Here is a 27,330-nt window from a genome sequence, read left to right as displayed (position 1 = left end):
CTTCTCCTTTGGCTGTTGCACAGCTACTGTGGGTTACATGGATACTGCCGAATCCCGACTAGCGGTCTGCATGTTTAATTGCACGTCGGCGCAAAGTTTTTATGAAAACCGACACGTAGCTTCGCCACATAGATATGTACACTAGATGTCGTTTTGGCTACGGCAGTTAATTGGACTGAATGAGTCAAACAGAGCCGCCATCTTGAAACAGGGGAACTCTGCATCAGCGTCATTGTAGGCAATGGTGTAACGGAAATAAAATCACCATAAATTGTCATGAATGCGATTTTCTTGTTTTGGTTCGTTTCAACAGTCAGACATGTATTTAGCATTTAGTACAGGAAAAAATTAAATCTACTTTTTCTTACATATATGGTGCTAGTAGCCCTAACATCCATACGCAGCACAAAAGTCCGGCATCGTCCATGAATTCGAAGTACAGGCGGAGATAGCAGCTTTACCTAGATACTTCCAATGACAAGACCCCTGTTCTAAGATGGCGGCGGTCTTGACGCATGCTCAGAGCCCCAATGCGACATCTAGTGTACATATCTAATGCTGCGTTCCAGGCAACCTGTAACCCGTAAATCACGACTTCAAAACCACGACTCACGACTCTGAACTGGGAGTACATCGATCTAGTACGAGTTCACGGGTGGGAAGTCACGGGTTTGACTGCCGTTCCAGTGCACTTTCACAGGTAGAAGGTTGTGAAAACATGGATTACAGGCTGCCTGGAACGCATAGAGTCGTGAGTCGTGGTTTTGAAGTCGTAATTCACGGGTTAAAAAACCTACCTGGAATGCAGCATAAGGCTTCGCCATAGGACATAATATACACACAACTATAATGATCTCTTAACAGTGCACTAGTTTTTTTCACATTCTGTGGACTATGACGTTGGAGCTACATGTCAACAAACTCTCATTAGAGTGTTAGTTGAGTATCAGTAGACTGTTATGACTAGGGTTAGTTGAAAAAGCTGACATGTTTTTGCAACGATACTTATAGTAACAATAGGTAGAGCTTTGTATTAGCTGCACAAAAGCTTGTGAGTTCGATTCTAGTGAACACTCGTACTGATAAAATGTACACCTTTGCGCTGCAAGTAGCTTTGGATAAAAGCAACTGCCAAATGCATGCATGCTTGTTTGAAGGAGGTCAAAATAAAGTGTTAGCAGGGAGTAGCCTAATAGTCAACACAGATAACCATCAAAGTAAAGTGAACCTAAAGCATAGCTACTGTAAAATTATTGTTTTTAAAGTGCACTACGAAACTATCAATATGGTTTGGAACACACTGTGTATCTTCACAATGAGTCTTAACAGCTTAGAAGTCAGGTGTAAATTTACCTTGAAATTTCACACAGCTGATAAGTTAACTAACAATGAAATACCCACAATAACCAGGTTGCCATGGCAACACAATAGTTGGCCATAGTTGGGATTAGCGAGGTTATTCAGCATGACTACATAAGGCTCTTGAGCATAACAATATTTCCTAGAGATGTTAATCATGATTTAGATTAGTACAGTATCTATATCATGTTGCTTTAGTGTATCAGACGGATTCTGCACTTAAAGCTATTAAGCAGTGAGATTTTACACAAACATGGAGTCCTACAACAGATGGTATGGCCCACACAGAGACCTGATCTCAACAATCACAGTCCGCCTGGGATTATATAACTAAAACTTAACCAAATGTAACTACAACTTTAACGGTGCAATGCAAGCATTAGTATTTTCATCATGAAATGTGAATCTAGCTTACCTGTTCATCTGACAGTTTGTCCATTTGAGAGCAAAACATTCGAAGTAAATGAAGATATCAGGCCACTGGATCAGGCTGTGATCTTTGCCCCATTTATTCTAGTACTGTTCTTATCTCACAGCTGTTTATCATTCCACACTGATTATTGACCATTCCCATTTATGAATGTGCCGAATCAAAGATATTTAATGTTAACAAGATTATATCTGTTTGCCAATTAATTTTGTTTGCCATCAGATCGTCACTGGTATTAATATGAATGGGGGAGGTTGCAACGGTCAGTATGGCCGCTCTAGTCCCGCCTTCCAGTAAAAATAACCAATCGTCAACCAGTAAAGAATGAAATTCTCTGTGAAAGGGACTTTGCTCATGCGCTGTATCTGGGGGTAGGACAATTCTAAAGGCCCACGCACTATTGGGGCCCCCCAAGATCATTTTAGGTCCTGTTTACATGAGAACACTCGAGGGATGAAAATGTAAACATATTTTATCGGATGTGCCTTTCCTTTACACAGCGACTGCGTTTTTGGGGCTTAAAAATGCAAAAAAAGTAAAACCACCCTCCAGAGTGGAAACTTTAAAATGCTTTACCGTCATTAAAAAAGTAAAAACGCGTCGGAGCCGATGGTGTAGTAGTGGACAGTGCTCCGACATATGGTGCAGACGCACTTCCGGCAACCCGAGTTCGAATCCCGGCTCGAGGTCCTTTGCCGATCCCATACCCCTCTCTTCACCCTGCACTTTCCTGTCGCCTCTCAATCACTAACTGTCTATCAATAAAGGCAAAATGGGCCAAAAAAATAATATTTAAAAAAAAAATGGTAAAAACGCAAAAGTCTGTTCACGGTGGCTCTCGTCGTGTACACGTTTATGTCACAGGCATGCGCCAGTTCAGGAAAATAATAACAAACATGTCGAATTATTTCTATACGTCGGACCTTGAAGTTGCCATAGCAGTTCTGATAAATATAAAAGTCTTTCCAGCAGTTGGATGACATATTCACAGCTAGTGTTGCTAGTATTACTGATCATAGAAGCACAAGGTACTGTTTTGCGCAACTAGGGAGACTTGCCCTGCGTCCCAATCCACCTACTTCCATACTATATAGTGGGCGAAGTAGTGCTTTTTACATATTATATAGTATGGAAGTAGGCGGTTTGGGACACAGCGTTGGTGTTGTTCTGTGTTAGTGCTTCACATTGCCACCTAGCCACCTGGAGTGCATACTACATCGAATATCACTTTTGCGTCACCATATGCACGCAGATTTCCTCCCAAAACGCTCGTACAAATGCGGTATAAAAAGTGATAATGCAACGCAAGATCTTGCGTCTTCTCTTCAGATCATTTCCGTGTAAACGTAGCCTTAATTATTAGTAAAATGGGTGTGGTACTAGAGAGAGGGCCCAACTATTCATTCTTTCATAGGTCCCAGAATTGCTAATGGCGCCCCTGATGACAAGTTTTGCTTCAGAAAGACCTGGAGGTGTTGCAAATATAGCACTGTAGTGACGCGACTTCCTTAAAAAGCCATATACACGCCATTTTTCTAAAATGTTCAGTTTGGTTTGCCATCAGATCTTCATCATGTGTGTCTGTAACTGTACAGCACTGTTTAAACTTAGCATAAACCGATGGTTGGTTAGTGGTTATCCACTCTGACTGTGTCTGACTCTTTTACTGCTTTGCCTGTTATGTGTTGAACTTGTGTGTATGTTACTACAGGACCTGAAACTCCAAAAATAACACCCATTAGACATACTCACTTTTATTTACCCATCTAAATGGGGACAGGGTGTCAAAACTTGTTAAGTTTATTTTTATAGTGTTTTTAAACTGATGACATTATGAATTAACTAGTTGCACATGCACCTCAAAAATGTGACCTTGTCTGTAAAATCCAGGCTCATAATCTAATTATGAGATTAGGAGCATCAAAGTATGATTTCACTGACTGATTTTAACTATTTTAATCTGTGACGGGACCTTGCTCAGTCAATATTTAAGATATTAAAGCTGGATTTTCACAGTATTTCACTTACATTATAAATGATAATTTTACAAATCATCTTGCTATTCCTTTTTGAGTTTTCTGTTTTAAAATGTGTATGATGGCTCTGGAGTGATTATCTGTACAGTATAGCGCAAGCGTAAAAAGGAAGTGTTAATGTGAGTGTATAAATCTGTGTGTCCCCTGCTGCATATGTCAAGTTTTGTGTGCTAATGAATTGTCATTGTCCAAATGAGTCCACCCATCTGGACTGGTGAAGACTCAAGCAATTATGTAATGTCCTACACAATCCTTTTATTATTAGCTTCAGTGAAGTTGCTTTGATCAGCAGAATAAAACAATGAGCAGAGCCTTTTGTTCATTTCATATACCTACTATTATATTTCCTGTCAGAAAATCCATCTAAAAATAAGGAGCTTTGGTTTTGGATTATCATACCAGATCATGGTGGTTAAGATGATCTTTGGAAGACTGTGGCTTGTTCTTCAGCAAATGACTAGCACGAATCTGCTAACAGCCAGCTATCATCGTCTAAAACACAATGTATTCTCTGCGTAAGCTGAGATGAAATGTATATTTTTAGCTAATGAGAGGTTATTTTTGGTTTCACTATATTTGGCATTATGCAGTATAAACTAGAATTAGATTTTGTATAACATGACACAAGTAGCTATAAGCACATCCAGGAAAACCAAACTTTAAATTATTCAGTTCTGCGTCTCAGGTCTGTGTTTGTGCCGTGGATAATTACACAGCGGCAGTAAGTAATTATTACTTGAGCCTAAACAGACAGAGGATGATTCCTGCTTTTCACAGGGACACTGTCTATCTTATACCAGACAAAGCCCTGAGACATTTCTATTGAGATTATATATAGGATCCATGGAAAAACAACAGGCTTAACAGGGCCCTTAGGATTAGACTGAGTTTTGTGTCATAAACATCTACACAGGCTGGTATCCTAACCAGGCTTTTTGACTAAGGTAACCGAGAAGACTTTCTTGGTTGATGGACCTTACAAATGAAGAAATGCTCGTTGATGAGCTTTATGGTGATGCTGGACCATAAGCAAGACCAGCGGGAACCAACCTAAACCAGTATGGAAAGACATACTGGTCTTTTCAACAAGGTTAGGACTGTGTTAAAACTGAGAAAGGTACATGATCTATGAGATCCGCGCTAATGCATATTGCATGCAAAATAGAAATGATTTTCACAGTGTAGACACTGTCATATGATTCAGTTTATCTGAGTAATTCATAAGGGAATGATACAAGCAGGAGCCATATATACAGATTAGAAATGTATCCCACGAGGGATTTAAGCCATGAGAAAAAAAGATGATACGATGATAAAAAAAAACATTAATACAGATTCTCCTCATGCTAGCTTTTAATTTATAAAAGTTTCATTCAAAGCCAAAGAGTGAAAATCTGTTCCTAATGCACTGCAAAAAATTACAATATCTTTAGAAAGTCATTTTGCTCATCGTCATTTTGCATAAGTAAATAGCTTTTAGACAAATAAATACAATTTATGTGAATTTGTGCTTAAAACAGCAAAATATCTGCCAATAGGTTAAGAATTTTTTCTTGAATTAAGTGTATAGGAAGATTTTTTTGCTTGTTTTTTAAAGGAACACGCCAACATTTTGGGATTTAAGCTTATTCACCATATCCCCCAGATAAGTCCATACATACCTTTTTCATCTCTGTGCATGCCATAACTCTGTCTCAAGCACCCACCACTAGCTTAGCTTAGCACAAAGACTGGAAGTAAATGGCTCCAGTTAGCATACTGCTCCCAATAACTGACAAAATAACACCAACATTTTCCTATTTATTTGTTGTGATTTGTATAGTCAAAGCTCGTACAAATAACAAGGTCATATGAGACACAGCCACCTTTTAACAGTAGACATACTGGGAACTATATTCTCAGAAGACGAAGGACTGCTACTTGGGCGGTCGGTGTAAACTTATTTCGAGATTTGTGAAAAATTGTGGCAATTAGATTTTGCTTGTTTTGAGCACGAATTCACTAACATTTTATATTTTTATGTAAAAAGTAGACTTTCTTATAGGTCATTTTGCTTATCAAGATAATGCATCTTGGTTTAAGAATTTTACTAGAAAACTAGACAAAAAATACCAAGTAAGAAGTTATTTTTTACACTGCAGTAGATCAAAAGCTGATCTTATCACATGATGTCAGGAATTTATTTAGGACCATGTAATGGCTGTTAACTGTGTTGAAAAGGCTAGTGGACACATACATTTAACTCACTGGCAAGTGGACCCTAAAATGCAGATAATGTTGGATAATTTTTTGAGAGTTGTCACATCTGCAGATCTACGGGAAGTTTTTGAATTTTGCCTTAGCTGACTCAGATAGATTCATTTGTTTTCAATGTCCAGCTGCTCAGTTTGTTTACCATGTCCCTCCTGGTGAAAAACAGTGTCCATGTGTTTGCAAAGCAGGGGCTAGCCATAGGTGCTTAAATATTCATTAGACTTATGAATATTTGATATTTGTCATCAGAGTTTAGGAAGACTGATATCACTCACGGGAACAAGAGCAGAAGGGCGGAGCTTCACTCACAGTCAAGTCAAAGTGTATGAATGCATGTGAGACTTAATATTGACAATATTAATCACTGACTAACTCTCAAAATGTTGTGAACATGAATGACAAATGGCAAACATGAGTATTAATTACTATGCTAAAGACCTTTACTTCTATTCAATAACTATGTATTAATATTTGTATATAATTATACACTACAGTATCTCACGTAATGCATTTATTTGTTGTACAAAACTTGGAACACCATACCAACAGTTTAACAACACCCCTGCAACAACCCGCAATGCCATGTAACCCAATCTCAAGACAAGTCATGTTATAGTCACAAAATATTTGATTAATTTATTCGTGTTCATGCACACACTTTTTTGTGCCATTGAGCATGAATGTCTTTTTCGTTTAACTCAGCTCGAATTTCTATAAATAGTTTATTATGTCCGTGGCACGACTTTCTTTATCATGTCATTTTATATTTAGTTTTCACATTTTTTTCCTATTATTTTTACCATTGGCGCTTGGGGTAAGAATGACTTTCTGTTACATTTCAGACATCTTAAACCAAACCCCAACTCCAAGCGAAAATACTGTAGTGCTGGGCAAAGATTAATCGCGATTAATCGCGTACAAAATAAAATGTTTGCATAATATGTGTGTGTGCGAGTGCGCTGTGTGTAATTATTATGTATATTTAAACACACTCACATACATATATACATTTCAGAATTATTATATATATGTATATATAATATAGAATATAAAAAATCACTTTTATTTTGTAGCGATTAATCACGATTAATCTTTGCCCAGCACTAGATCATAGTTTTAAAATCGGAAGAAAAACATGTAGAACAAATGCATAAAAGTACATCCTAACCCAAACTCCAAATCTAGCCCCAACCCCAAGCGACAATGATTTAAAAATAGGGGAAAAAACGATGAGAAAACAAAATATAAAATGGCATGAAAAAAAAACGAAAATCATGTCCATGAACACGAATGGATTATGCTAATATTTTGTCACTATAACACAACTTGCCTTGAGATTGTGTTGTTTATTTAGATAATCTAGACTCTTTTCATTATTGTCATATTTTTATGCTTACACATGGACATGCTAACAGAGGCCAGCACATACACAAACACTAATGCCCTTCCACCTGAACGATCTATTGTTTTGTGAGACAAACAGCTGCAGATCTTAAGCAGCATTCCCTTCTTAGGACAGCAGAAAAACAAGGCCAGCCATCGTGGGAACATGATAAAACAGGAATTCAAAATGTTTTGATTTTGAAACCCCAATAAAGTTATTTGTTTAAATAGAAAAATCTCATTCTCTTTCTCTGTCCTATTCTTCCTACCAGATCTCTGTGGCCGACACCTCCTCATAGCCCAGCATTCTTTGCCTGGCAACCCAGTAGCCAAGCACGGCTACATCGACCTGCGCACATCCATGGATGGCAAATACAAAGAGATTGCAGAGGTAAACTAAATTTTTAAACCAACTTAAAAATAAAGAAAACCAGCAAGAAATTTGTCGGGTGGATGCAATATGATGAGAACTGTTATACAAAGTACTTGAATGTGTTTCGGCATTCTTTAGAGATGCCTTTGTCTTTAGAGACAAAATTGCAATATGAGACAAAATAGGACATTTCTACAATTAATTGTTTGATTGTGTTTGTATGTGTGTTTAGGAGCTCTTCTCCCGCAGTCTGGCAGAGAGCGAGATGCGCAGCGCTCCATATGAGTTCCCTGAGGAAAGTCCCATCGAGCAACTGGAGGAAAGACGCCATAGACTTGAGCGACAGATCACCCAGGACATCAAGTACTGAATCTCATCATTCACCATGAAGTGATCTGCCATTAATGCAGGCAAATATAGAGTAGACAGTGTTGACTTAAAAAATCAACACTGTCTGTGTGTTTGACATGCCACTTAGTCAGTAAACTGTGCTTTTTGTCTCGAGGTTTGAGCCTGATATCCTGCTGCGAGCCAAACAGGATTTTATGAAAACAGACAGTGCGACAGATCTAGAGTGAGTCGTGAATGCATTTTGTGATTAATAATAAAAGACTGTGTGTGTGTGTGTGTGTGTCTAGAGGCTAAAGTTGTCTAATATCAGCACACTAAATTTCATCTCTTTTGCAGATATTTGAAAGAACAAAGCCAGGTGCCCAATGAAAACTATTCAGAGAGAGAGCCCATTCCTGAGAGGGAGTATCAGAGAGTCACGATCTCTGGAGAGGAGCAATGTGGGGTACTGACAGCTTTTGTTTTTCACTCTTTTGTGTTTTTGCTAGACCAAAACAACATGTTGTTAACAGAGCAAAAGTGGACAAAATGGAACTCATAAGGGAGAACACATGCACCCAAACACACAAATACATGAAGCCAGAGGCAAAACACGGTGTGACAGCAAGACAGCTGAGGATTTAGAGATAGGCAGGCGGGCAGACGGATGGATGGATATTTATAGATAGACAGATAGATGGCTGATTAATTGATTGATTAAATTGTTGAATGATTTGGCACACATATCAACACAATGTTTAAAGGGACATTCCAATTTTTTGGAAAATATTCTCATTTTCCAGCTCCATTTAAACATTTGATTCTTACCATTTTTAAATCCATTCAGCTGATCTCCGGGTCTGGCGCTAGCACTTTTAGCATAGCTTAGCATAATCCATTGAATCTGATTAGAACATTAGCATTGCTCTTAAAAATAACCAAAGAGTTTTTATATTTTTTCTATTTAAAACTTGACTCTTCTGTATACATCATGTATTAAGAAGACAGACAGTAGATTAAAAGTTGTGATTTTCTAGGCAGATATGGCTATAGCTATACCGCATTCTGGCGTAATAATCAAGGACTTTGCTGCTGTTTCATGGATGCAGCCATGTTACAGCAGCAAAGTCTTTGATTGTTGCACCAGTTTGAGAGTGTAGTTCCTAGCCATTTATTCGTTAAAAAAAGTCGCAACTTGTAATTTTCTGTCTGTCTTAGTACACGATGTAACTATAGAAAATATCGAAACTCTTTGGTTATTTTTAGCGCAATGCCAATGGTCTAATCAGATTCAATGGATTATGCTAAGCTATGCCAAAAGTGCCAGCGCCAGACCCGGAGATCAGCCGAATGGATTCCAAAACGGTAAGAATCAAATGTTTAACTCTATGGAAGCTCAAAAATTAGCAATTTTCAAAAAAGTGGAGTGTCCCTTTAAGAAACTCTTTTTTTCGCACACTCTCTAGGTCCCGTTCACTGATCTACTGGATGCTGCTAAATGTGTAGTTAAAGCTCTGTTCATCAGAGAGAAGTACATCTCTCTGTCCATGCAGAGCTTCTGCAGGACCACAGCACGTTACCTGCAGGAGTTAGGTGATCGACCTCTGGACCCTAACACCTATGAAGAGGTGCCCGAGACCTCTGGATCTGCAGGTGAGCGTAACTAAATCTTTCTAAGGTAAAAGAACTAAAAAAAGAACAGACAGTAAAAGTTGCATGTTTATGTGAGATCTCATTCAGTTTGATTCATTGGAGAAAACAGGTGCTGTCTGTTTGCAGATTAGGTTCTTGGTGTGTTTATAAGCCACATAATTGTCAGTTAAACCACAGCTATATTATGTATTTAGTTTCTTTAGAAATATTTTTTTTTTCTATTTTTAGGAATTACACATTAGTTTTACGTTTCAATAACAAGACAAAGCCATCTAGAATCTTTTGTCATGATTCAGGAGGTAGGAACGGGACCCAAGTGCAGATAATGGTGAACTCAGAAGGTTTATTGGTTTATTCAAAACAAAAGCCCACAATAACTAACAAGACTTGTTCTTGTAACTTAACAAAAGTGACTTTTGATACCGCTTTACGATACTAGCCAAGGAACGCCCATCAAGCAAGTGAGTTTCGCTCGGGGTCGCTCACTTTTATAGCTAATGTGATTGTAGTTGACGGATGGGCATGTCCAGTCGCATGACAAAGTTGAGAAATGTTTAACTTTATGCAAATTATGATAATAATTCCTTACATTTATAGTGCTTTTCTTAGTACTCAAAGCACTTTACATATGAATGGGGGAATCTCCTCAACCACCACCAATGCGCAGCATCCACCTGATGCAACGGCAGCCATATTGCGCCAGAACGCCCACCATACACCAGATTATTAGTGGAGAGGAGATAGAGTGATATAGCCAATTAGTATGAGGGATGAATAGGCCAATGGGCAAGTTTGGCCAGGATGCCGGGGCACACCCCTACTCTTTTCGAAGGTCATCCTGGGATTTTTAATGACCACAGAGAGTGGGCGACATTCGAGAGCGACTAATGAGAATGAAGCAGGGGAGTACACTTCATTCGTCTCTTGTCAGTTACTGGAGTGGACGTTACTCATTTGTTTATGACAACTAGATAAAGAAACGCCTCTTTTGAAAGGGCCGAGCGACAAACAGCGACAAAGTCGCTTATAAATTATATCTAGATACATTCACATTATAAGCGACTTTGTCGCTGTTTGTCGCTCGGCCCTTTCAAAAGAGGCGTTTCTATATCTAGTTGTCATAAACAAATGAGTAACGTCCACTCCAGTAACTGACGAGAGACGAATGACTGCTTCATTCTCATTAGTCGCTCTCGAATGTCGCCCACTCTCTGTGGTCATTAAAAATCACAGGATGTCCTTCGAAAAGAGTAGGGGTGTGCCCCGGCATCCTGGCCAAACTTGCCCATTGGCCTACTAATCATCCCTCATCCTAATTGGCTATATCACTCTATCTCCTCTCCACTAATAATCTGGTGTGTGGTGGGCGTTCTGGCGCAATATGGCTGCCGTCGCATCATCCAGGTGGATGCTGCACATTGGTGGTGGTTGAGGAGATCCCCCCATTCATATGTAAAGTGCTTTGAGTACTAAGAAAAGCGCTATAAATGTAAGGAATTATTATCATAATTTGCATAAAGTTAAAAATTTCTCAACTTTGCCACGCGACTGGACACGCCCATCCGTCAACTACAGTCACATAAGTGAGCGACCCTGAGCGACACGCCCTCGCTTGATGGGCGTTCCTTGGCTAATATGTAAAAGCGGTATTATCTTAGGTCACTTCAGCGGTATTGTTAAGTTACAAGAACAATGTTTTTGGATTTGATTTAAAAGTATGTATTTCTCGATAAAAGTAACAAAATATATGAGATAAAATGCCAAACTTATCAGATATATACAGAAATACGTATTTTCCGCCATCTTGAATTATTAAGACGAGACAACACACTATGACGAGACTTTTTGACTGTTTGACTTAACAATGACATTTGTCAGACAGACCAACCAACAAATTAAACAGAACAAACCGATTCAGCACAAGACAGAACAAACTGGGGCCATAAATAAGAAAGCTAAACAAGATAACGAGGGAAGGTCAGGTGAGAGGAGTTAACTAATAATGAATAATTAATGAGGAAACAAGGGGGTGGAGGGCAGAGACCAGACAAGGAAGCACAGAGTCCAAACTAAAGGCCATGTGCTACCACACAAAACATGCGTACCACCACGATCCTGCCACATGAAATATGAATTACTGTGACAGGTTGGCAAGATCATGACATCTCTTGTGTATTTTCCGCAGAAGCTACGGTCCACCCACCTGTTTCAAAAACCCACCCGTATGAGGATCTAAACCCTGCTAGCATGCCACCGGACATGGGCTACACCTGCAAGATGGTGGATGGTGTTGTTCATGTGTACACGCATAAGTGAGTATAATAGATGTAATAGATGTCAGTTGAACATTACATGATGTTTACCTTCATTCCTTTAAAATACACTTTTATTCAAAACGTCTTGCAATGAAAGAACATTTAATAAATTATTTATATAATATATTATATATTTTAAAAAGCTAATCAATGCAATATATTTTTTAGTTTTTTCACTAAAACTACTTTTCAGTAATCGTGTTCTTATAGAATTGCTGTTTTAATTTCATTTTCAATTTTTTTCATCAGTTCCTCAGAACTGGACCTGCCGTACCCAGACCTGCAGGAATACATAGCTGATATGAACATGATGATGGCCCTCATCATTAATGGGCCTGTGTAAGTTCAGCTCAACAGGCTTAATCCATTTTGATCCATCATGTTCAGGAGATGATGATCCAATTACTGCTCATTCTGGAAACCTGAGATCTTTACACAGTGAATTCATTTGCTAGATTAAAATACTCCCACGCCGACCTCAGTTTAAACTTGCCACCCACTTGCCCAAAATAACCACAACTGGTGGTCATGGATTCACATTCTCATTGTTATCACATCTACATTATCAATGCAATATTGTTAAATGTTTATGATGATATTTTCCAATAGGAAATCATTCTGCTATCGCCGGCTGCAGTATCTGAGCTCCAAGTTTCAGATGCACATTCTCTTAAATGAGATGAAAGAACTGGCTGCGCAGAAGAAGGTCCCTCATCGTGATTTCTACAACATCAGGAAGGTCAGCTGTCTGTCAAAATGTAAAAAACAGCACAGATTTTCTGGCCTACGATATCTCCTAACTGTTTGTTGTGTTATTGTTCCTCAGGTGGACACACACATTCATGCCTCCTCCTGTATGAATCAAAAGCACTTGCTGCGCTTTATTAAAAGAGCCATGAAGAAATATCCAGGTGAAATCGTTCATGTGGAACAGGGGCGGGGACAGACCCTAAATGAAGTGTTTGAGAGCATGAACCTAACAGCATTCGACCTCAGCGTAGACACTCTGGATATGCACGCGGTAAGAACTGCAGAGGCGGCTAAACAGTATGAAGAGATGCAGATGCCAAAGCCCCTAAACGCCACCTCTATCAAAAATGAAATACTGATATGAACATCAAATACTTTCACTTCAAATTCACTTAATCCCAGTCTCAGGCTACTCTGGAATACCACTTTGTTCGCAGAATCCGTTAAACGCTACGTCAGGTTTTCAGCAAAATTCCCTAAGGACACGTAGAAAGCATGTAAAACGACCATATATCACATTCAAACTTGGGTCCCTTGTCATTACTTGGACCTGAATACAACCCGAATGTGGCAGCAACTTGCATCACAGCGCCCCCTTATGTGTGGTTCAGGTTCTTTAAAATTCTGATTGTCATCATTTGCTATATGTTACGCCTTTGCAATATTTTACGAGTTTTTTGTCAAAAAGCTTGCATGCACTTAGAGGGTTTTGCAGCGAAAGATGTCAAATTTGTTCAAAAAGTGACATTTGTGAAAATAAGACATTTCAATTTCTGACTTATAACTTTTTCATTGCCATTAAAGTGAAATTAACAAACTTAAACATAAGAGCTTGATAAAAAATCCAAGAAAACATTTCAGACACACTCACTGGGTGTTGCATCTGTAGTCTTCATAAAAGACTATATAGCAATAACACAAGTATTAGTATGACAGCAATTTAAAGGTGCATTGTGTAATTTTTAGAAGGATCTCTTGACAGAAATGCAAAATAATATACAAAACTATATTATCAGGGGTGTATAAAGACCTTTTTATAATGAACTGCTATGTTTTTATTACCTTAGAATGAGACGTTTTTATCTACATTAATCTATATACGCCATTTTGTGCCGCCATGTTTTTACGGAAGCCCTTAATGGACAAACTTTTTTTACTAACTTGCCTCTGACGATAACATGTTTTTCCTGTGGCGGCTACTGTAGCTTCTCTATGTGTTTAAAAAACGAGGGGTGAGCAGTGGACTGAGCCGTTGGTTGCAATTCGCAACCTCACCCCTAGATGCTACTAAAATGTACACACTGCACCTTTAAAGGATTTTAAAAAACTCTGCACACAAAAATGAAAAGCAAGACTAAACTTAAACTAATAGAGTATAACGAAGAAGAGCTGTTTCACACACATTAGATGCCAAGGCAAATATCAAGTGGGATTATACATTTCAGTGGGCTTGTGTGAGGGATCTGGGACACACTAAAAATATGTTGCACAGAGCAGATGCAGTTGCCACAAGCTCAGTGGGTTTACACTTAAATTAGAACTTAAATAAATAAGCTTATGAATGGACTGTTGTTCATTATTGTATACACTGTGTCGCAATATAGCTTAATATGCCCATAAACCATAATGATATACAGAAAACAAACTATTTTTACAATTATTATTATTATTATAAAATGTTTTTTTCTTTCTCACAGGACCGCAACACATTCCACCGCTTTGATAAATTCAATGCCAAGTACAACCCCATTGGAGAGTCAATCCTCCGAGAAATCTTTATCAAGACAGACAACCATGTTGAGGGGAAATACTTTGGGCACATTATTAAGGTACCAGCTGTTCTGTGTAATACTTATTAAATCATGCAAAGCAAACATATGGTGGTTAGTGTCAATATTGGCGTTGAATGTGCGCCCCCTGCTGGTGCGTTTTAGGAAGTGATGGCGGACCTGGAGGAAAGCAAGTATCAGAATGTTGAACTGCGTCTCTCAATCTATGGCCGATCCAGAGACGAATGGGATAAACTGGCCAAGTGGGCTGTGAAATACAAAGTCTATTCAGATAATGTGCGCTGGCTAGTGCAGGTGCCACGACTGTTGTGAGTAGCAAACATTATTAAAAATCGGGATTTATTATCTGATATTTGATTCCTATTTAAAATGGCAAAGAAGCTAAAATTGTAACACTTAAATATTTGTAGAAAATATTTTTTTGAAAGTTTAACTGTACAATCAAAAGTATATATGTAATTTAAATGCATCTTAGATACCATTTTCTCTTCTCTGTAGTGATGTGTACCACACCAAAAAGCAGCTATGTAATTTCCAGCAGATGCTAGAGAACATTTTTATGCCTCTGTTTGAGGTCACTGTTCACCCCAGCAGTCATCCAGAGCTTCATCTCTTCCTGCAACACGTGAGTTTTCTTTATTTGTGTGTAATAGAATACAAAAGCTAAATATCCTAGAGTAAATACCCTTTATCTCTTAAAAACTGGCCATAAAGCATGATAGTAAAAAGTACTCTCCCAGTAATAAATGTGAGTTGTTTCTGATGCAAAGCTCCTAAATTATACTAACTAGGTGAAAATCATGAATGTGACACCCAGAGTAAAGTTAAAGGGGGGGTGCGTGATTTTTGAAAAACACTTTAGAAAAGGGAGTCGGGCCGACTACCAAAACACACTTGCAGCAGCAAGGGGCGTGTCTACTAACCGACATCGTTGCCTGGGTTGCCTATGTGTGCGGCAGGTCTATCAAAAGAAGCTCCAGATTCTAATGGGGTAGGGGCGTGTTTGTTTAGGTGATTTCAAATGTCAACATTGGCTTTCAGAGATCATGTATCCCGCCTTTAAGAATGGTTAAAGAAGTTTTTTCCCAAGTTAGTTTTTACTGGTTTAATCTAAATAAAATAATCTTGGTTATATTCAGTGTCATTTGAAATGGGTTTATTTTGTATTCTTGTATTCTGTATTGAAGTGAAAAACATACAGTATGAGATTATAAAAAATATTTTGATTGTCAGATTGAATGTTGCTGTGTTTCTCAGGTTGTTGGCTTTGATAGTGTGGATGATGAATCTAAACCTGAACATCACATCTTTAACCTGGACAGCCCAAAACCTGGCAACTGGACCGAGGAGAATAATCCTCCATACTCATATTACCTGTACTACATGTATGCCAATATGACGGTACTCAACCATCTGCGCAGGTAATTTAACTTTGCTGCAATAAAGTAGACCACACGTTTGTAAAAATTGTAAACATAGTTTTTAGGCATTTTTACAGATACACACTTTAAAGGCACAATATGTAAGACATTAAATGTGAAGACAATGGATGAATTTCAACTGGAAGTGATCGACCCTATGCCCTACTCCCTTTAAAGTTTTTGTTTTAACTCTTGATGTGTACACTCTAGATCAGGGATGTCCAATCCTGCTCCTGGAGGTCCGGTGTCTCTGCAGAGTTTTATTCCAACCCTAATTAAACACACCTGATCCAACTAATCAAGGTCTTACTAGGCAGACTAGATGCTTTGAGGCAGGTGTGTTGAGGGAAGTTTTAGCTAAACTCTGCAGGACACAGGCCCTTCAGGACCGACTTTGGACACCCCTGCTCTAGATGGAGTAATGCAATTGTGTGGCCACCGATACATTTGGCATTTTCTATTTATTTGGATCGACAGTCATCTTCCCGTAATGCCCTTCGAAGGTGCAAAAACTCAGTGTAGAATTCACCCAACTTCTCCCATCTAGTGTTGGGCGATATGCCCCATTTTGAGATCGTAATGTAATGGTGTAATGGTGTGGGGGATGTTTTCTTAGCACACTTTAGGCCCCTTTGTGCCAATTGGGCATTGTTTAAATGCCATGGCCTACCTGAACATTGTTTCTGACCATGTCCATCCCTTTATGACCACCATGTACCCATCCTCTGATGGCTACATCATGCAGAATAATGCACCATGTCACAAAGCTTGAATCATTTCAAATTGGTTTCTTAAACATGAAAATGAGTTCACTGTACTAAAATGGCCCCCACAGTCACCAGATCTCATCCCAATAGAGCATCTTTGGGATGTGGTGGAACGGGAGCTTCGTGCCCTGCATGTGGACCCACAAATCTCCATCAACTGCAAGATGATGGAGTCATCAATATGGGCCAACATTTCTAAAGAATGTTTTCAGCACCAATGACACATAGAATTAAGGCAGTTCTGAAGGCGAAGGGGGTCAAACACAGTATTAGTATGGTGTTCCTAATAATCCTTTAGGTGAGTGTATGATGATAATAATAAAATTAACTATCACCAACCATAGTGATAAAGGCCCGCTATCGGCCATATGTCTTCACGATCGTCGATACACAATAGTATCGTCTATCAGCACAGCCCTACTTCCATCATTCCACGCTGTTTCATTACCAAGGTGCAGCTGTTGTTGTTGTTTAGCGACCTCTAGTGACAAGAGGTCTAGATTACATATTGTGTCTTTAAAATAAAATCATAAATTTGTTTCTTTTCATTCATTCATTGGCCTACAATAAAAGAGGTTTTAGCTCCAGAACTGCTTTTTAATGTCAGCTGTTGTTCCCAACAGGCAAAGAAACTTGAATATATTTGTATTACGGCCACACTGTGGAGAGGCAGGACCTATTCACCACCTTGTGTCTGGATTTATGCTGTCAGAGAATATTTCTCACGGTCTGCTTCTGAGAAAGGTAAAGACACTGCCACTGAAGTCCCTGTAAAGTCAAATAGTAAATGTGTTGTGGTTTGTCACACCACAAAAATGTGTTATTAACCACCCGCCCACCCATCATATCTTGGAATAATAGACAGCATTCTCTACTCTCAAGCGCTGGAGGCGTGCCAATGTCGGCACTGAAACCACGCCCACTTACGAGCAAGCTGCCGTCTCTCTCAACTTTCAAATACTGCTTCAACCTAAATGAATGCTTGCAATGTTTTGGGGGTGGGACCATACCCGGTGAATCATCCAGCAACCGTTTTAGGCCCTCCTAAAAAATCCTGAACTCAGAATTGGTGAAAACTGTTGGATCTAAAGGGGATCGCACACCGGACACACCGCGTCGAGTCACGTCTAGGACAACTCGGAGGTATCGTAAACCGGAAGTGCACATTAAATAACTCAAGCTTCGTCAGATAGCGTCTACTTCAAAATGCAAAATATATGTTTGCAGCCAATGTTAATCGTTAATGATTTGGGACAAATATGATGTTATTTATTGTTCAACTATGTAAGTGGCGCTCTGTGGCACGACAGAGATTTGAGCAACTTCCTGAGTCGTAGCTGGGCGGCGTGGACAGGCGCCGGTATGCGTATACTCATAGAAAACAATGCGTTCGATTTTTTTTAGAACGGCGCGGCACTGAGCTGCGCGTCCGGTGTGCGACCCCCTTAACTCTGCAATTCAGAACTACATAGTGTATAGTCTTTGTGGCGTGTTTCAGCAATATATTTCTAACATTTATAATTTGTATTGAACAATTTTCCAAATTAAAGGCCAATGAGCAGTAAGGGGCATGTCTATGTGTGGGGCGGGTGGGGTTTTGTTTAGGTTTCAAATGTCAACATTGGCTTTCAAAGGTCATGTACCCGCCTTTAACTTTAATATTTTTTTATTGCATTAACATACAAGATTGACTTTAATCTATTAAATATAAAAAGTGTTCATATTTTATGTCCAGTGCTGTGCTATTTGTGCTATATGTGCTAATATCCTTCCGTCTTTTAAACATTTTAAACGGCAATATCTGTTCTCCAACTGTAGAAATGACAGAGCAGTTTCCATGTCATATCTTAAACATTCTTTCACAATAGATAGGTCAGAGCTAATAAGCGTTTCTTATCAACCGCTCACAAGAGGTTATCAGTTCCCCAATGATTTACTTGAGCACATTGTTTGAGAATGAGGTGTGTGTGTGTGTTATTCCCTCAGGCTCCTGTACTGCAGTACCTGTATTACCTGGCTCAAATTGGCATCGCCATGTCCCCACTGAGCAACAACAGCCTCTTCCTCAGTTACCATCGAAATCCACTGCCCGAGTATCTGTCTAGAGGTCTCATGGTGTCCCTGTCCACCGATGACCCACTGCAGTTCCACTTCACAAAGGTAACAAACCATACCAGACCCTGGTCCTGAACCTTTACCTTCTCTAGAAAGATATTACTGTTGTAGCTGTTGTGTGTGGTCTGCAATACGGTCTGTCTGTTTCAGGAGCCTCTTATGGAGGAGTACAGTATTGCAGCACAAGTGTGGAAGCTGAGCTCCTGTGATATGTGTGAGCTGTCCCGAAACAGTGTTCTTATGAGTGGATTTTCTCACAAGGTGGTAATGCAAACACTTGCACAAGCACTTACAGTTACTGCATGTGTTACACAATAGTTTTCTTTCTTACCAAGAATCATCATTTGCAAAAATATCACAAATCATTCTTTAAAAATAATCCGTTATCATACTTTGATAATCTTTTCTTGGTCTCACTGTGAAACCTAACAGTCAACTTAACTCAAAGGAAACCGGTTGCCTTAAACCATTTAAGTTTTAAAACACATACATGTAAGTACTGTGAACCTGAGTCATGTGCAATTATGCACTTAGTGTGAACCTAAATATAAGTGCATAACTGCATATGACTCAATTTGTTTAAGTTCACAGTACTAAAATGTATGTGTTTTAAAACTTAAATGGTTTAATGCAACCGGTTTACTTAAATGGTTTGAGTTGAATTAACTTTTAGGTTTTACAGTTGAAACATTTTGAAAAATGAAAATACTAAAAATTAGAATTGTGTCTAATGCAATGTTCTCTGTCCAGGTGAAGAGCTACTGGCTGGGACCGCATTATATGCAAGAGGGACAGGAAGGAAATGACATCAGACGTACCAATGTTCCAGACATCCGTGTGGCGTATCGCTTTGAGACGCTGTGCGAGGAGCTGAATCTGATCACCCAGGCTGTGCGGTCAGAGGAGCTGGAGATCAGTGAGGAGCAGGGTCCGCTGTGCATGGGTGCAGGACAGGCCACACGTTAGCGTGTCATGCTGAATTATTCAAAAAGTGCAAAGTGTACAGTGAAAGGTGATTCAGGGAAATCTTGACCGGTTTGATCGCACAGGGTTTAGCAAAAAAAAAAAAACAGGTTGAGAGGAGAACTGTATTTGACTTAAAAGTAAAAAAAATATAGTCCAGGTTCAAAGACATGATTGCTGGAAACAAAATGGAACAAAATGGTCATGCAAGCACTGTCTTCAAAATAAACATAATTACATTTTTAAATTGCAAACTGGAATACACCGTTAGCTGAGAACGATCTGTGGTCCAACAAAATGTGAGGAAGCCCCAGAAAATACTGAGGTTTCACTCTTTATAATTTAAAAGTCCAGTATTAGTATGGTTTACACCCTCATAGATACATTTGGTGTAGATTGACCACTAATAGCCATAAACATTTGTTCTTTGGCTGCTGTACTGTCTGTGAGCTTATGCACCCAAGAGCATGTTTGCAATGAGCCGTTATCATCATGTCAATTTAAAGAAGTAACATAACATTTTATTTGCATTTATATTGTTGATTTTAAAGGATATGTTCTTATGTGTTTTTTATTGTGGTATTTATTATTGTGTATGTATTGAGTCACTTATCCATTTCTATGTGTCTGTAATAGAATAATTACTAGTGCTATTGTAAATCAGAAATGATAACATCAAATTGAAGTTTATTTTTTCTGGTGTACTCTGTATCTAAAATTAAAACATCAAAATTCTGGATGTTTCTGTTTGGATGCTTTTGTTGCATTTATCATCACATGATACAGCTTAATATCTGTCAGAGCAGAAATTTGTGCTTCGTGGAGTTTGTTTACTTGAGGATCGCGTTAAACTTTTTATGTCTACAACACTTTTAAGAATTTCTTCCAGGGTTCTTTTACAAATGCATTCTGGCACACATAGGTGTATTAATGACTAAAAATGCTATAGTTATTTACAATAGCACAATAGATAGACTATAGAAAAAAGTGAATTTTTATTATCATACCTGTACATTGTATGAATTGTTATAAATTTGGAGGCTGTCATATATTAAGAAGTTTAAGTTACTTTGAAACACGCAGACCGCTCACCATCTTTGTTCTGACCTTGTAACAAAACACAGATACCCTTTTATTCCCTTGCAAGGCGAGGCAATTATATATATATATTTTTTCATATAATGAAATCCAAAATACATACGTTTTAATAACGATAAAGAGCAAAGACTACGTACCTCTTTATTTGGAAAGACCCTTATTATGGCAACCACTTCAAACAGTACCCTTAAAGGGCGCGAAACCGATATTTAGGAACTCCTTCGTAACTGATTGGTTGTGCGGAATTTGATTGACAGCAGATTGCGTCCAATCGCACAGAATGCGTTCACGCAGGCGCGTGTCCCCCATTTATTTTGCCGCCTGGACCTCCGTGCGAACCACAACTCTTCAGTTCACACACTGTTGCAAGATGGTAATGAAATTGGCTTACTGGGACATACGCGGGGTAAGGCGCAAGTTGTTTATTATTTAAAACATTGCATTGATTCTAATTTCATTTCTGTCATCAGTTTTTATGAAACATTCATTACACGGCTTGTCAAACAGACTTGTACTTATTGTAACGTTACTTTGACTTCTGTCAAATCAACATGAACTTAACAGGTTGCAGTTATTTAAATCGTTGGCAGACTGCAGTAAACTTCACTTATGAAAGTTTAATTCTTATTCAATTTAATTCTTATACAAGTACTGTATAACTGTCTGGTGTGACTATCTTAACTAACAGTTACTTCATATCGACCCTCTTTTATAATTTTTTTTTCATAAATCGATGACAGCTGTTGGTCTTAGCTAAACAGTTCATTGCTGATCTGAGTTTGTTGATGTGTTGTACAGTAGATAACATTTTTACCCGCGTTTTGTCGAATTTTAAACTTACAATGTACCTTTACTCGCCATGCCCCCGTCTTACTTAAAGGGATAGTTCACTTTAAAATGAAAATTCTGTCATCATTTACTCATCCTCATGTTGTTCTAAACCTGTATGAATTTCTTTTTTCTGACATACAAAAAAGAAGATATTTTGAGGAATGATGGTAGACACACAGCAGTAAGTGACCATAGACTTCCATAGTAGGAATAAAAAAAAGATGGAATTTATTGGGTACCGTCATCTGTGTGCTTACCATCATTTATTAAAATATTTTCTTCATCATTTATCACAATACTTCCAAAATATTTTTTTCCTACTATGGAAGTCAATGGTCACTTACTGCTGTGTGTTTACCATCATTTCTCAAAATATCTTTTGTGTTCATCAGAAAAAAGAAATTCATACAGGTTTAGAACAGTAGATGATGACAGAATTTTCATTTTGAAGTGAACTATCCCTTTAATTATAGGCTTTAAATTTTATACAGCTCTGCGCAGACCGATATCGGTGTATGACATCAAAGTTTTAGAATCTCACGATACTTAAATGTCATCATACATCGATAGGTCTGCGCAACGCCACATTAAGTCCAACACGCCTGCCACTTGTGAATCAAAACGCGTCTACGCGCATCATGTCAGGTTAAACTGAGAAAGCCCCTTTTATTTTCATAAAATTCTTGACTGCTTATTTACAGCTTGCTCAGCCAATCCGCCTGCTGTTGGAATACACTGGCACCGAGTATGAGGAAAAGATGTATTCCTGCGGTGACGGTATGTGCTTTCCATTATAACTAATCCTGCTTAATTCAAGTTTATTTAAAATAATTATAATTCAGCAGGTGATGAAAGTGTGATGATTAATTTTCTTGTTGCAGGCCCCAACTATGACAAAAGCTGTTGGTTCAATGAGAAGGACAAACTCGGAATGGACTTCCCTAATGTAAGTTCTAAGCCACAGTTGTTTTTTGGTTGGGGGGGGGTATGAGATGCAACTGCTAACCATAATTTCTTCACTAGTTGCCCTACCTACTAGACGGCGACAAGAAGATTGTCCAAAGCAATGCCATTTTGAGATACATTGCCCGCAAAAACAACCTTTGTGAGTTTATTTATAGTTAATTATTAACAAGTATATTTGGACTTAAATTTGTGGTTTTTGTAATATTTATTTAGTTATTTTGCTATCTGGAATATCTCTGAAAGCAGTGTTTTTGATTAAGCTTTGAAAAGCATGGCAGGGAACTACACTAACCTTTTCCACTGGTGGCACTTGCGCTACCAACTTTTTCAGTTACTGGCGCAAAATATGATTTGGTTGCACATATTTTTTTCAAGTTATATTAAGGCACTATGGATAATAATGAACAATAATGAAACTGTATTGCATACAGATATGCTTTTTATTTTACTTGCCATCTTTTAAACCACATGCCTTCTTGTTTTCTTAAACGTTGCAGTGTTTCCTTCCCACAGATCTGAAATTTACTTGGTGGTGGTAGCCGGTAAAAAGGGCAATTATTACCCACTGACAAATAATGGTCTACTACATGTGACGAAGAACTAATAATGTGTGACACAACACAATACTTTGATTTATTGAAAATTAATATTAATTTCACATTACATTTCATCAATCTAACCATCCCAAACTTTCTTTGCCATTAACAAAGCTGACACTGTTTGTCAAAGCACCACGAAAACACTTACTGTTTTTGCACTGATACTGTATATGAAGCAATTAGACCCCAATTTATCAAACTCAACATAATACAATACTATGTATAGTATATTAATAGACAGTGCAGGTCTATAGATTATAAATGTGACTGATGTTATGTCTGATGTTATAATGGTAATAATTTCTATTAGATAGGCACTTTTACTGCTTCTGCTCTATCTTTCTATTTCTCTCTTGCCGACTTAAAAAGCTTAATCCACTCATTATTTCAGATTTAAAAGTCTACTTGCTGTCCCGGTGACAGCTTTTACATTGCTTTGCTCGTTCAGTGCAATGGGCTTGACATTAGCACTGCTTTTTGCTACAATCTCTGTCCAAACTTAATATGGATATGGTTTTAGAAAAGATATGGTTTATTAATAATAAGATTATTAAAAAAATGTGATAAAGAAAATGGAGCGCGTGGTCGTAACAAGAACCATCGCCATAGAAACCGAAGGCACGCTACTCGAGCTTTAGCGCGGTAGCGCTCATGGCCGTTTTCCGATCGACTCAGGATATAAACACAACATTAATCAGACTTGGGACCCAAAGTAATTAAACTAGGACCTAACCGGACCCGACAGACCATTTAAAATATAAACCCGGAACCATACGGGTCCCGCGTCCACAGTGAAGAAAGACCTCTGCTCTAGTGATGGGTCGTTCGCGAACGAGCGGCTCTAAGAGCTGATTCTTTGTAGCGAACGAGCAGAGCCGAATCTTCAGACGCATGCAAGGGAGCCGGCTCTTCTAAGGGAGCCGAGCCAGAAGAGCCGAATCTATGAAAAGAGCCGGACTGCCATCACTAAAATGTAGAGCCAGCGCTTGAGCCGAAAGAGCCGAATCAATGGAAAGAGCCGGACTGCCCATCACTACTCTGCTCAAGTTCAGAAACATGGAAGACACTGCGCTTGCGTCGCGTCGCACCTAATTATTCATTGAGAAACAGCTGAGCACGCGAACGCACACTGATAGGGAGAGACACGACGTGCTTTCACACAAAACGAAGCCAACGTGTTGATGGCTCAGAGCACGTTATAAAACGTATTCTTAAAATCCACATTTCTGTTTTAATAAATGCTCATAGTAAATCATAGCATATTGTCTAAAACATTAGGTAGCACATTTGCGACCCATTAAAAATTAGGGTCGCAACGGCAGTTCAAAAGGTCGCATATGCGACCATTTTGGTCGCAGTGTAGCTCCCTGCATGGTGTGTTATAGTTTCTCTGTATTGCAATTCTAGGTGGGGAAACTGAAGAGGAACGGGTGAGGGTTGACATCTTGGAAAATCAGGCAATGGACTTCCGCAATGGTTTCGTTCAGGTCTGCTATGGAGACTTTGTAAGTGTCCAAAATCTCAACTGCTGCTCATTTACACACACGATTATGGTGTTGGAAGACAAGGCCGTCGCCAGAACATACAAAACAGTGGGCATTTCGTTTTCATGGGAGGGGCAACACTTCATAAAGTGAAAAACCGACTGAACAACTACAACCCATTTGAAATAGACCAACACAAGGCTGTCCAGTCTACTACAACAACAAAACGCTTACCTCACACCTACAGTAAACACAATCTAAAGAAAAGTCTTCAGTTACACAAACAATGCAATCATAATAACATACCAGATAGCAAAAAACAAATGTGATCTGTAATGCATTAAAGTTTACTTGCCAAGCTTATTGCTGTGGGTCACAGGGATAAAATCTCAAAAGAACTTAATGTTTCCTCTCATGTAGATTTTTGCGTGTCAGACATGAGCTGATGAGGGCACAGAACTGCCAAAATTTTATTTTAAGACATGCATGCATACAATGCGCACCTGCTCTGAAGGAATAAGTGATATATATAGACCTACAATACTGTATGCTTACTGTATAACCATCTTGTATCATTTATATCTACTATGTATTAAACCACAACCAAACTTTTATTTTAATAAACAGAACGTCTGAAACAAAGTATAAACTTATTGAAAGGTATGCTGCTGGAGACTTAATGAGTTGAGTCTGAGAAAGGATTACAGGGGCTATTTTGGGGATGTTTTACTAGAAATATTATTTTGTTTCATATTTTTATGTTTTATATTATTACATTTAATGTAATAATACATTTCATTTTCTGATTTATACAAGATCCTTTTTTAAAGTTGCCGTTTTAGAGATTAGTAGTTTCTTTCCTGTGGTTTAAATACTGCTGAAGAGAGAGCTCAGTCAACTATATGTATATGAAACGGATCAAGTTTGCATTACCTTTTTTTGTCTTAATACCGATTAGGGAGGAACACTGTTTCATCTGGGCCCCCTAATGACCCACCCCCTTGGTGATGGGCCTGATTAAAGACTGTGTCAGCTTTTAATGTGTATTTGTTTAACTGATACCATTCTTGTAAACTGTTAAGATAACTAGTTATTCATAATAGTTTGCTCTTTGATCATAGGACAAACTCAAACCGTGCTACAATGAGACACTGCCAGGAACCTTAAAGCAGATGTCTGATTTTCTTGGTGATAGGAAGTGGTTTGCTGGAAACAAGGTAAAATGTGATAATGCATGGTAGCTAAACATAATTTGTCCTTTGTAAGTGTCAGTATATACTTGTACAGAATATATTTGTTTTTGAGATCATCTTCTCATCCTGTAGATCACATTTGTGGACTTCATTATGTACGAGTTGTTGGATCAGCACCGTATGTTTTGTCCAGAATGCTTGGATGACTTCAAAAATCTTAGATGCTTTCTGGATCGCTTTGAGGTTTGGAATTAAAACCTTCTGCTTAAATAGTTGAATAATTGTAGATACATTTTAATACTTGCAATGCATGGGTCTATGGATGATATAGAATGTAACTGACTTAAATGTGAACTGTTTGCTTGTCAGAGCCTTGAGAAGATCGTAGCATACATGAAGTCCAGCAAATTCATCAAAACACCCGTTAACAACAAGATGGCAAAATGGGGAAACAAAAAGGAGTGAAAATGTTAAGATTGTTGTTTAAAGCATGCATTAAATGCTTGGTCAATGCAGTTAAAATGCACATTCTGTGATTTTGTTTTTGTCCAGGAAACCATCCCTATAAGCTTTAGGCACTGTTATAAAAACATTTCAAAATAATCAACAATTCTCTATTGCCTATAAATGTAGTGCAGTTGAAAAGCATTAATGTTTGTGTTAAAACCGTTCAGTATCAAGTGTTGCACTTCTCAGTTTCATAAAAAGAAAAATAATTCACTGTTGTTACATTTACAGATTTCAGTGTTGTGATGCTCCTGAAACAATTGTGAAAAAAAATTCAATAAAGCTGTTTTATGCTTATTTATGTTTGGTCTGTTTGCTGTTTTAAATGCAAAACTTAAAGATAGAAAAGGAAGTGATCTGAAGATGAGGGTGACATTTACACATTCAAAAAATACATGCAGGTTTCTAATATTGAAGCAGTGTACTAGAAGTGGTTGGATGGTAATCAGCAAAACTTGTGACAATGAGTTTGTTTTACTTATCGAATGACAGTTAAGCAAACAATTTAAACATTTATAAACCAATAAATGAGTGATGTGCGTTAATTAATAATAAGCATTGTTAAAACACAATATGCAATTCAATATCAAAGTTGCAGATTTGGTTAATTTTCATTTACCTAATATGTTATGTAAATTCAGTGACAACCACCCTGTGGCATGGCTAAAGTTGCTGCATACCTACCAGATTTCCGAAGGCATCTTTACTTGGCAA

The 27,330-nt window shown here is 38.3% G+C and overlaps 2 protein-coding genes across 6 annotated transcripts in view; both read left to right on the top strand.

Moving 5' to 3' along the window:
• The window catches only part of ampd2b (adenosine monophosphate deaminase 2b), a 44,321-nt gene extending 23,648 nt beyond the window's left edge, over nucleotides 1-20,673 (top strand). For 4 of the 5 annotated variants that reach the window (XM_055168025.2, XM_055168027.2, XM_055168028.2 and 1 more), the window contains 17 exons: nucleotides 7,734-7,852; nucleotides 8,067-8,197; nucleotides 8,340-8,408; nucleotides 8,522-8,630; nucleotides 9,631-9,817; nucleotides 12,003-12,129; nucleotides 12,382-12,471; nucleotides 12,742-12,871; nucleotides 12,959-13,153; nucleotides 14,580-14,711; nucleotides 14,817-14,980; nucleotides 15,171-15,297; nucleotides 15,930-16,093; nucleotides 17,484-17,604; nucleotides 18,847-19,020; nucleotides 19,126-19,236; nucleotides 19,726-20,673. In XM_055168025.2, the coding sequence (XP_055024000.1) occupies nucleotides 7,734-7,852; nucleotides 8,067-8,197; nucleotides 8,340-8,408; nucleotides 8,522-8,630; nucleotides 9,631-9,817; nucleotides 12,003-12,129; nucleotides 12,382-12,471; nucleotides 12,742-12,871; nucleotides 12,959-13,153; nucleotides 14,580-14,711; nucleotides 14,817-14,980; nucleotides 15,171-15,297; nucleotides 15,930-16,093; nucleotides 17,484-17,604; nucleotides 18,847-19,020; nucleotides 19,126-19,236; nucleotides 19,726-19,941 (2,366 nt within the window). In that variant the 3' untranslated portion in view covers nucleotides 19,942-20,673. The remainder of the gene's footprint in view (nucleotides 1-7,733; nucleotides 7,853-8,066; nucleotides 8,198-8,339; nucleotides 8,409-8,521; nucleotides 8,631-9,630; nucleotides 9,818-12,002; nucleotides 12,130-12,381; nucleotides 12,472-12,741; nucleotides 12,872-12,958; nucleotides 13,154-14,579; nucleotides 14,712-14,816; nucleotides 14,981-15,170; nucleotides 15,298-15,929; nucleotides 16,094-17,483; nucleotides 17,605-18,846; nucleotides 19,021-19,125; nucleotides 19,237-19,725) is intronic. The other variant, XM_055168026.2, reaches the window with a different exon arrangement.
• A 617-nt stretch (nucleotides 20,674-21,290) lies between these two features.
• Nucleotides 21,291-26,913, top strand: LOC129414168 (glutathione S-transferase Mu 4). Its single transcript, XM_055168110.2, has 8 exons — nucleotides 21,291-21,442; nucleotides 22,569-22,644; nucleotides 22,749-22,813; nucleotides 22,891-22,972; nucleotides 24,840-24,937; nucleotides 26,038-26,133; nucleotides 26,242-26,352; nucleotides 26,479-26,913. Exons 1-8 carry the CDS (start codon nucleotides 21,317-21,319, stop codon nucleotides 26,572-26,574), a joined length of 750 nt encoding a protein of 249 aa, XP_055024085.2. The 5' UTR covers nucleotides 21,291-21,316; the 3' UTR covers nucleotides 26,575-26,913.
• The last annotated feature ends 417 nt before the right edge of the window (nucleotides 26,914-27,330 follow it).

Source organism: Misgurnus anguillicaudatus, chromosome 5 (genome assembly GCF_027580225.2).
Source record: "Misgurnus anguillicaudatus chromosome 5, ASM2758022v2, whole genome shotgun sequence".
NCBI classification, from domain to species: domain Eukaryota; kingdom Metazoa; phylum Chordata; class Actinopteri; order Cypriniformes; family Cobitidae; genus Misgurnus; species Misgurnus anguillicaudatus.
Note: the sequence above shows the minus strand (reverse complement) of the source record. Positions and strands in the feature narration are given on the sequence as shown.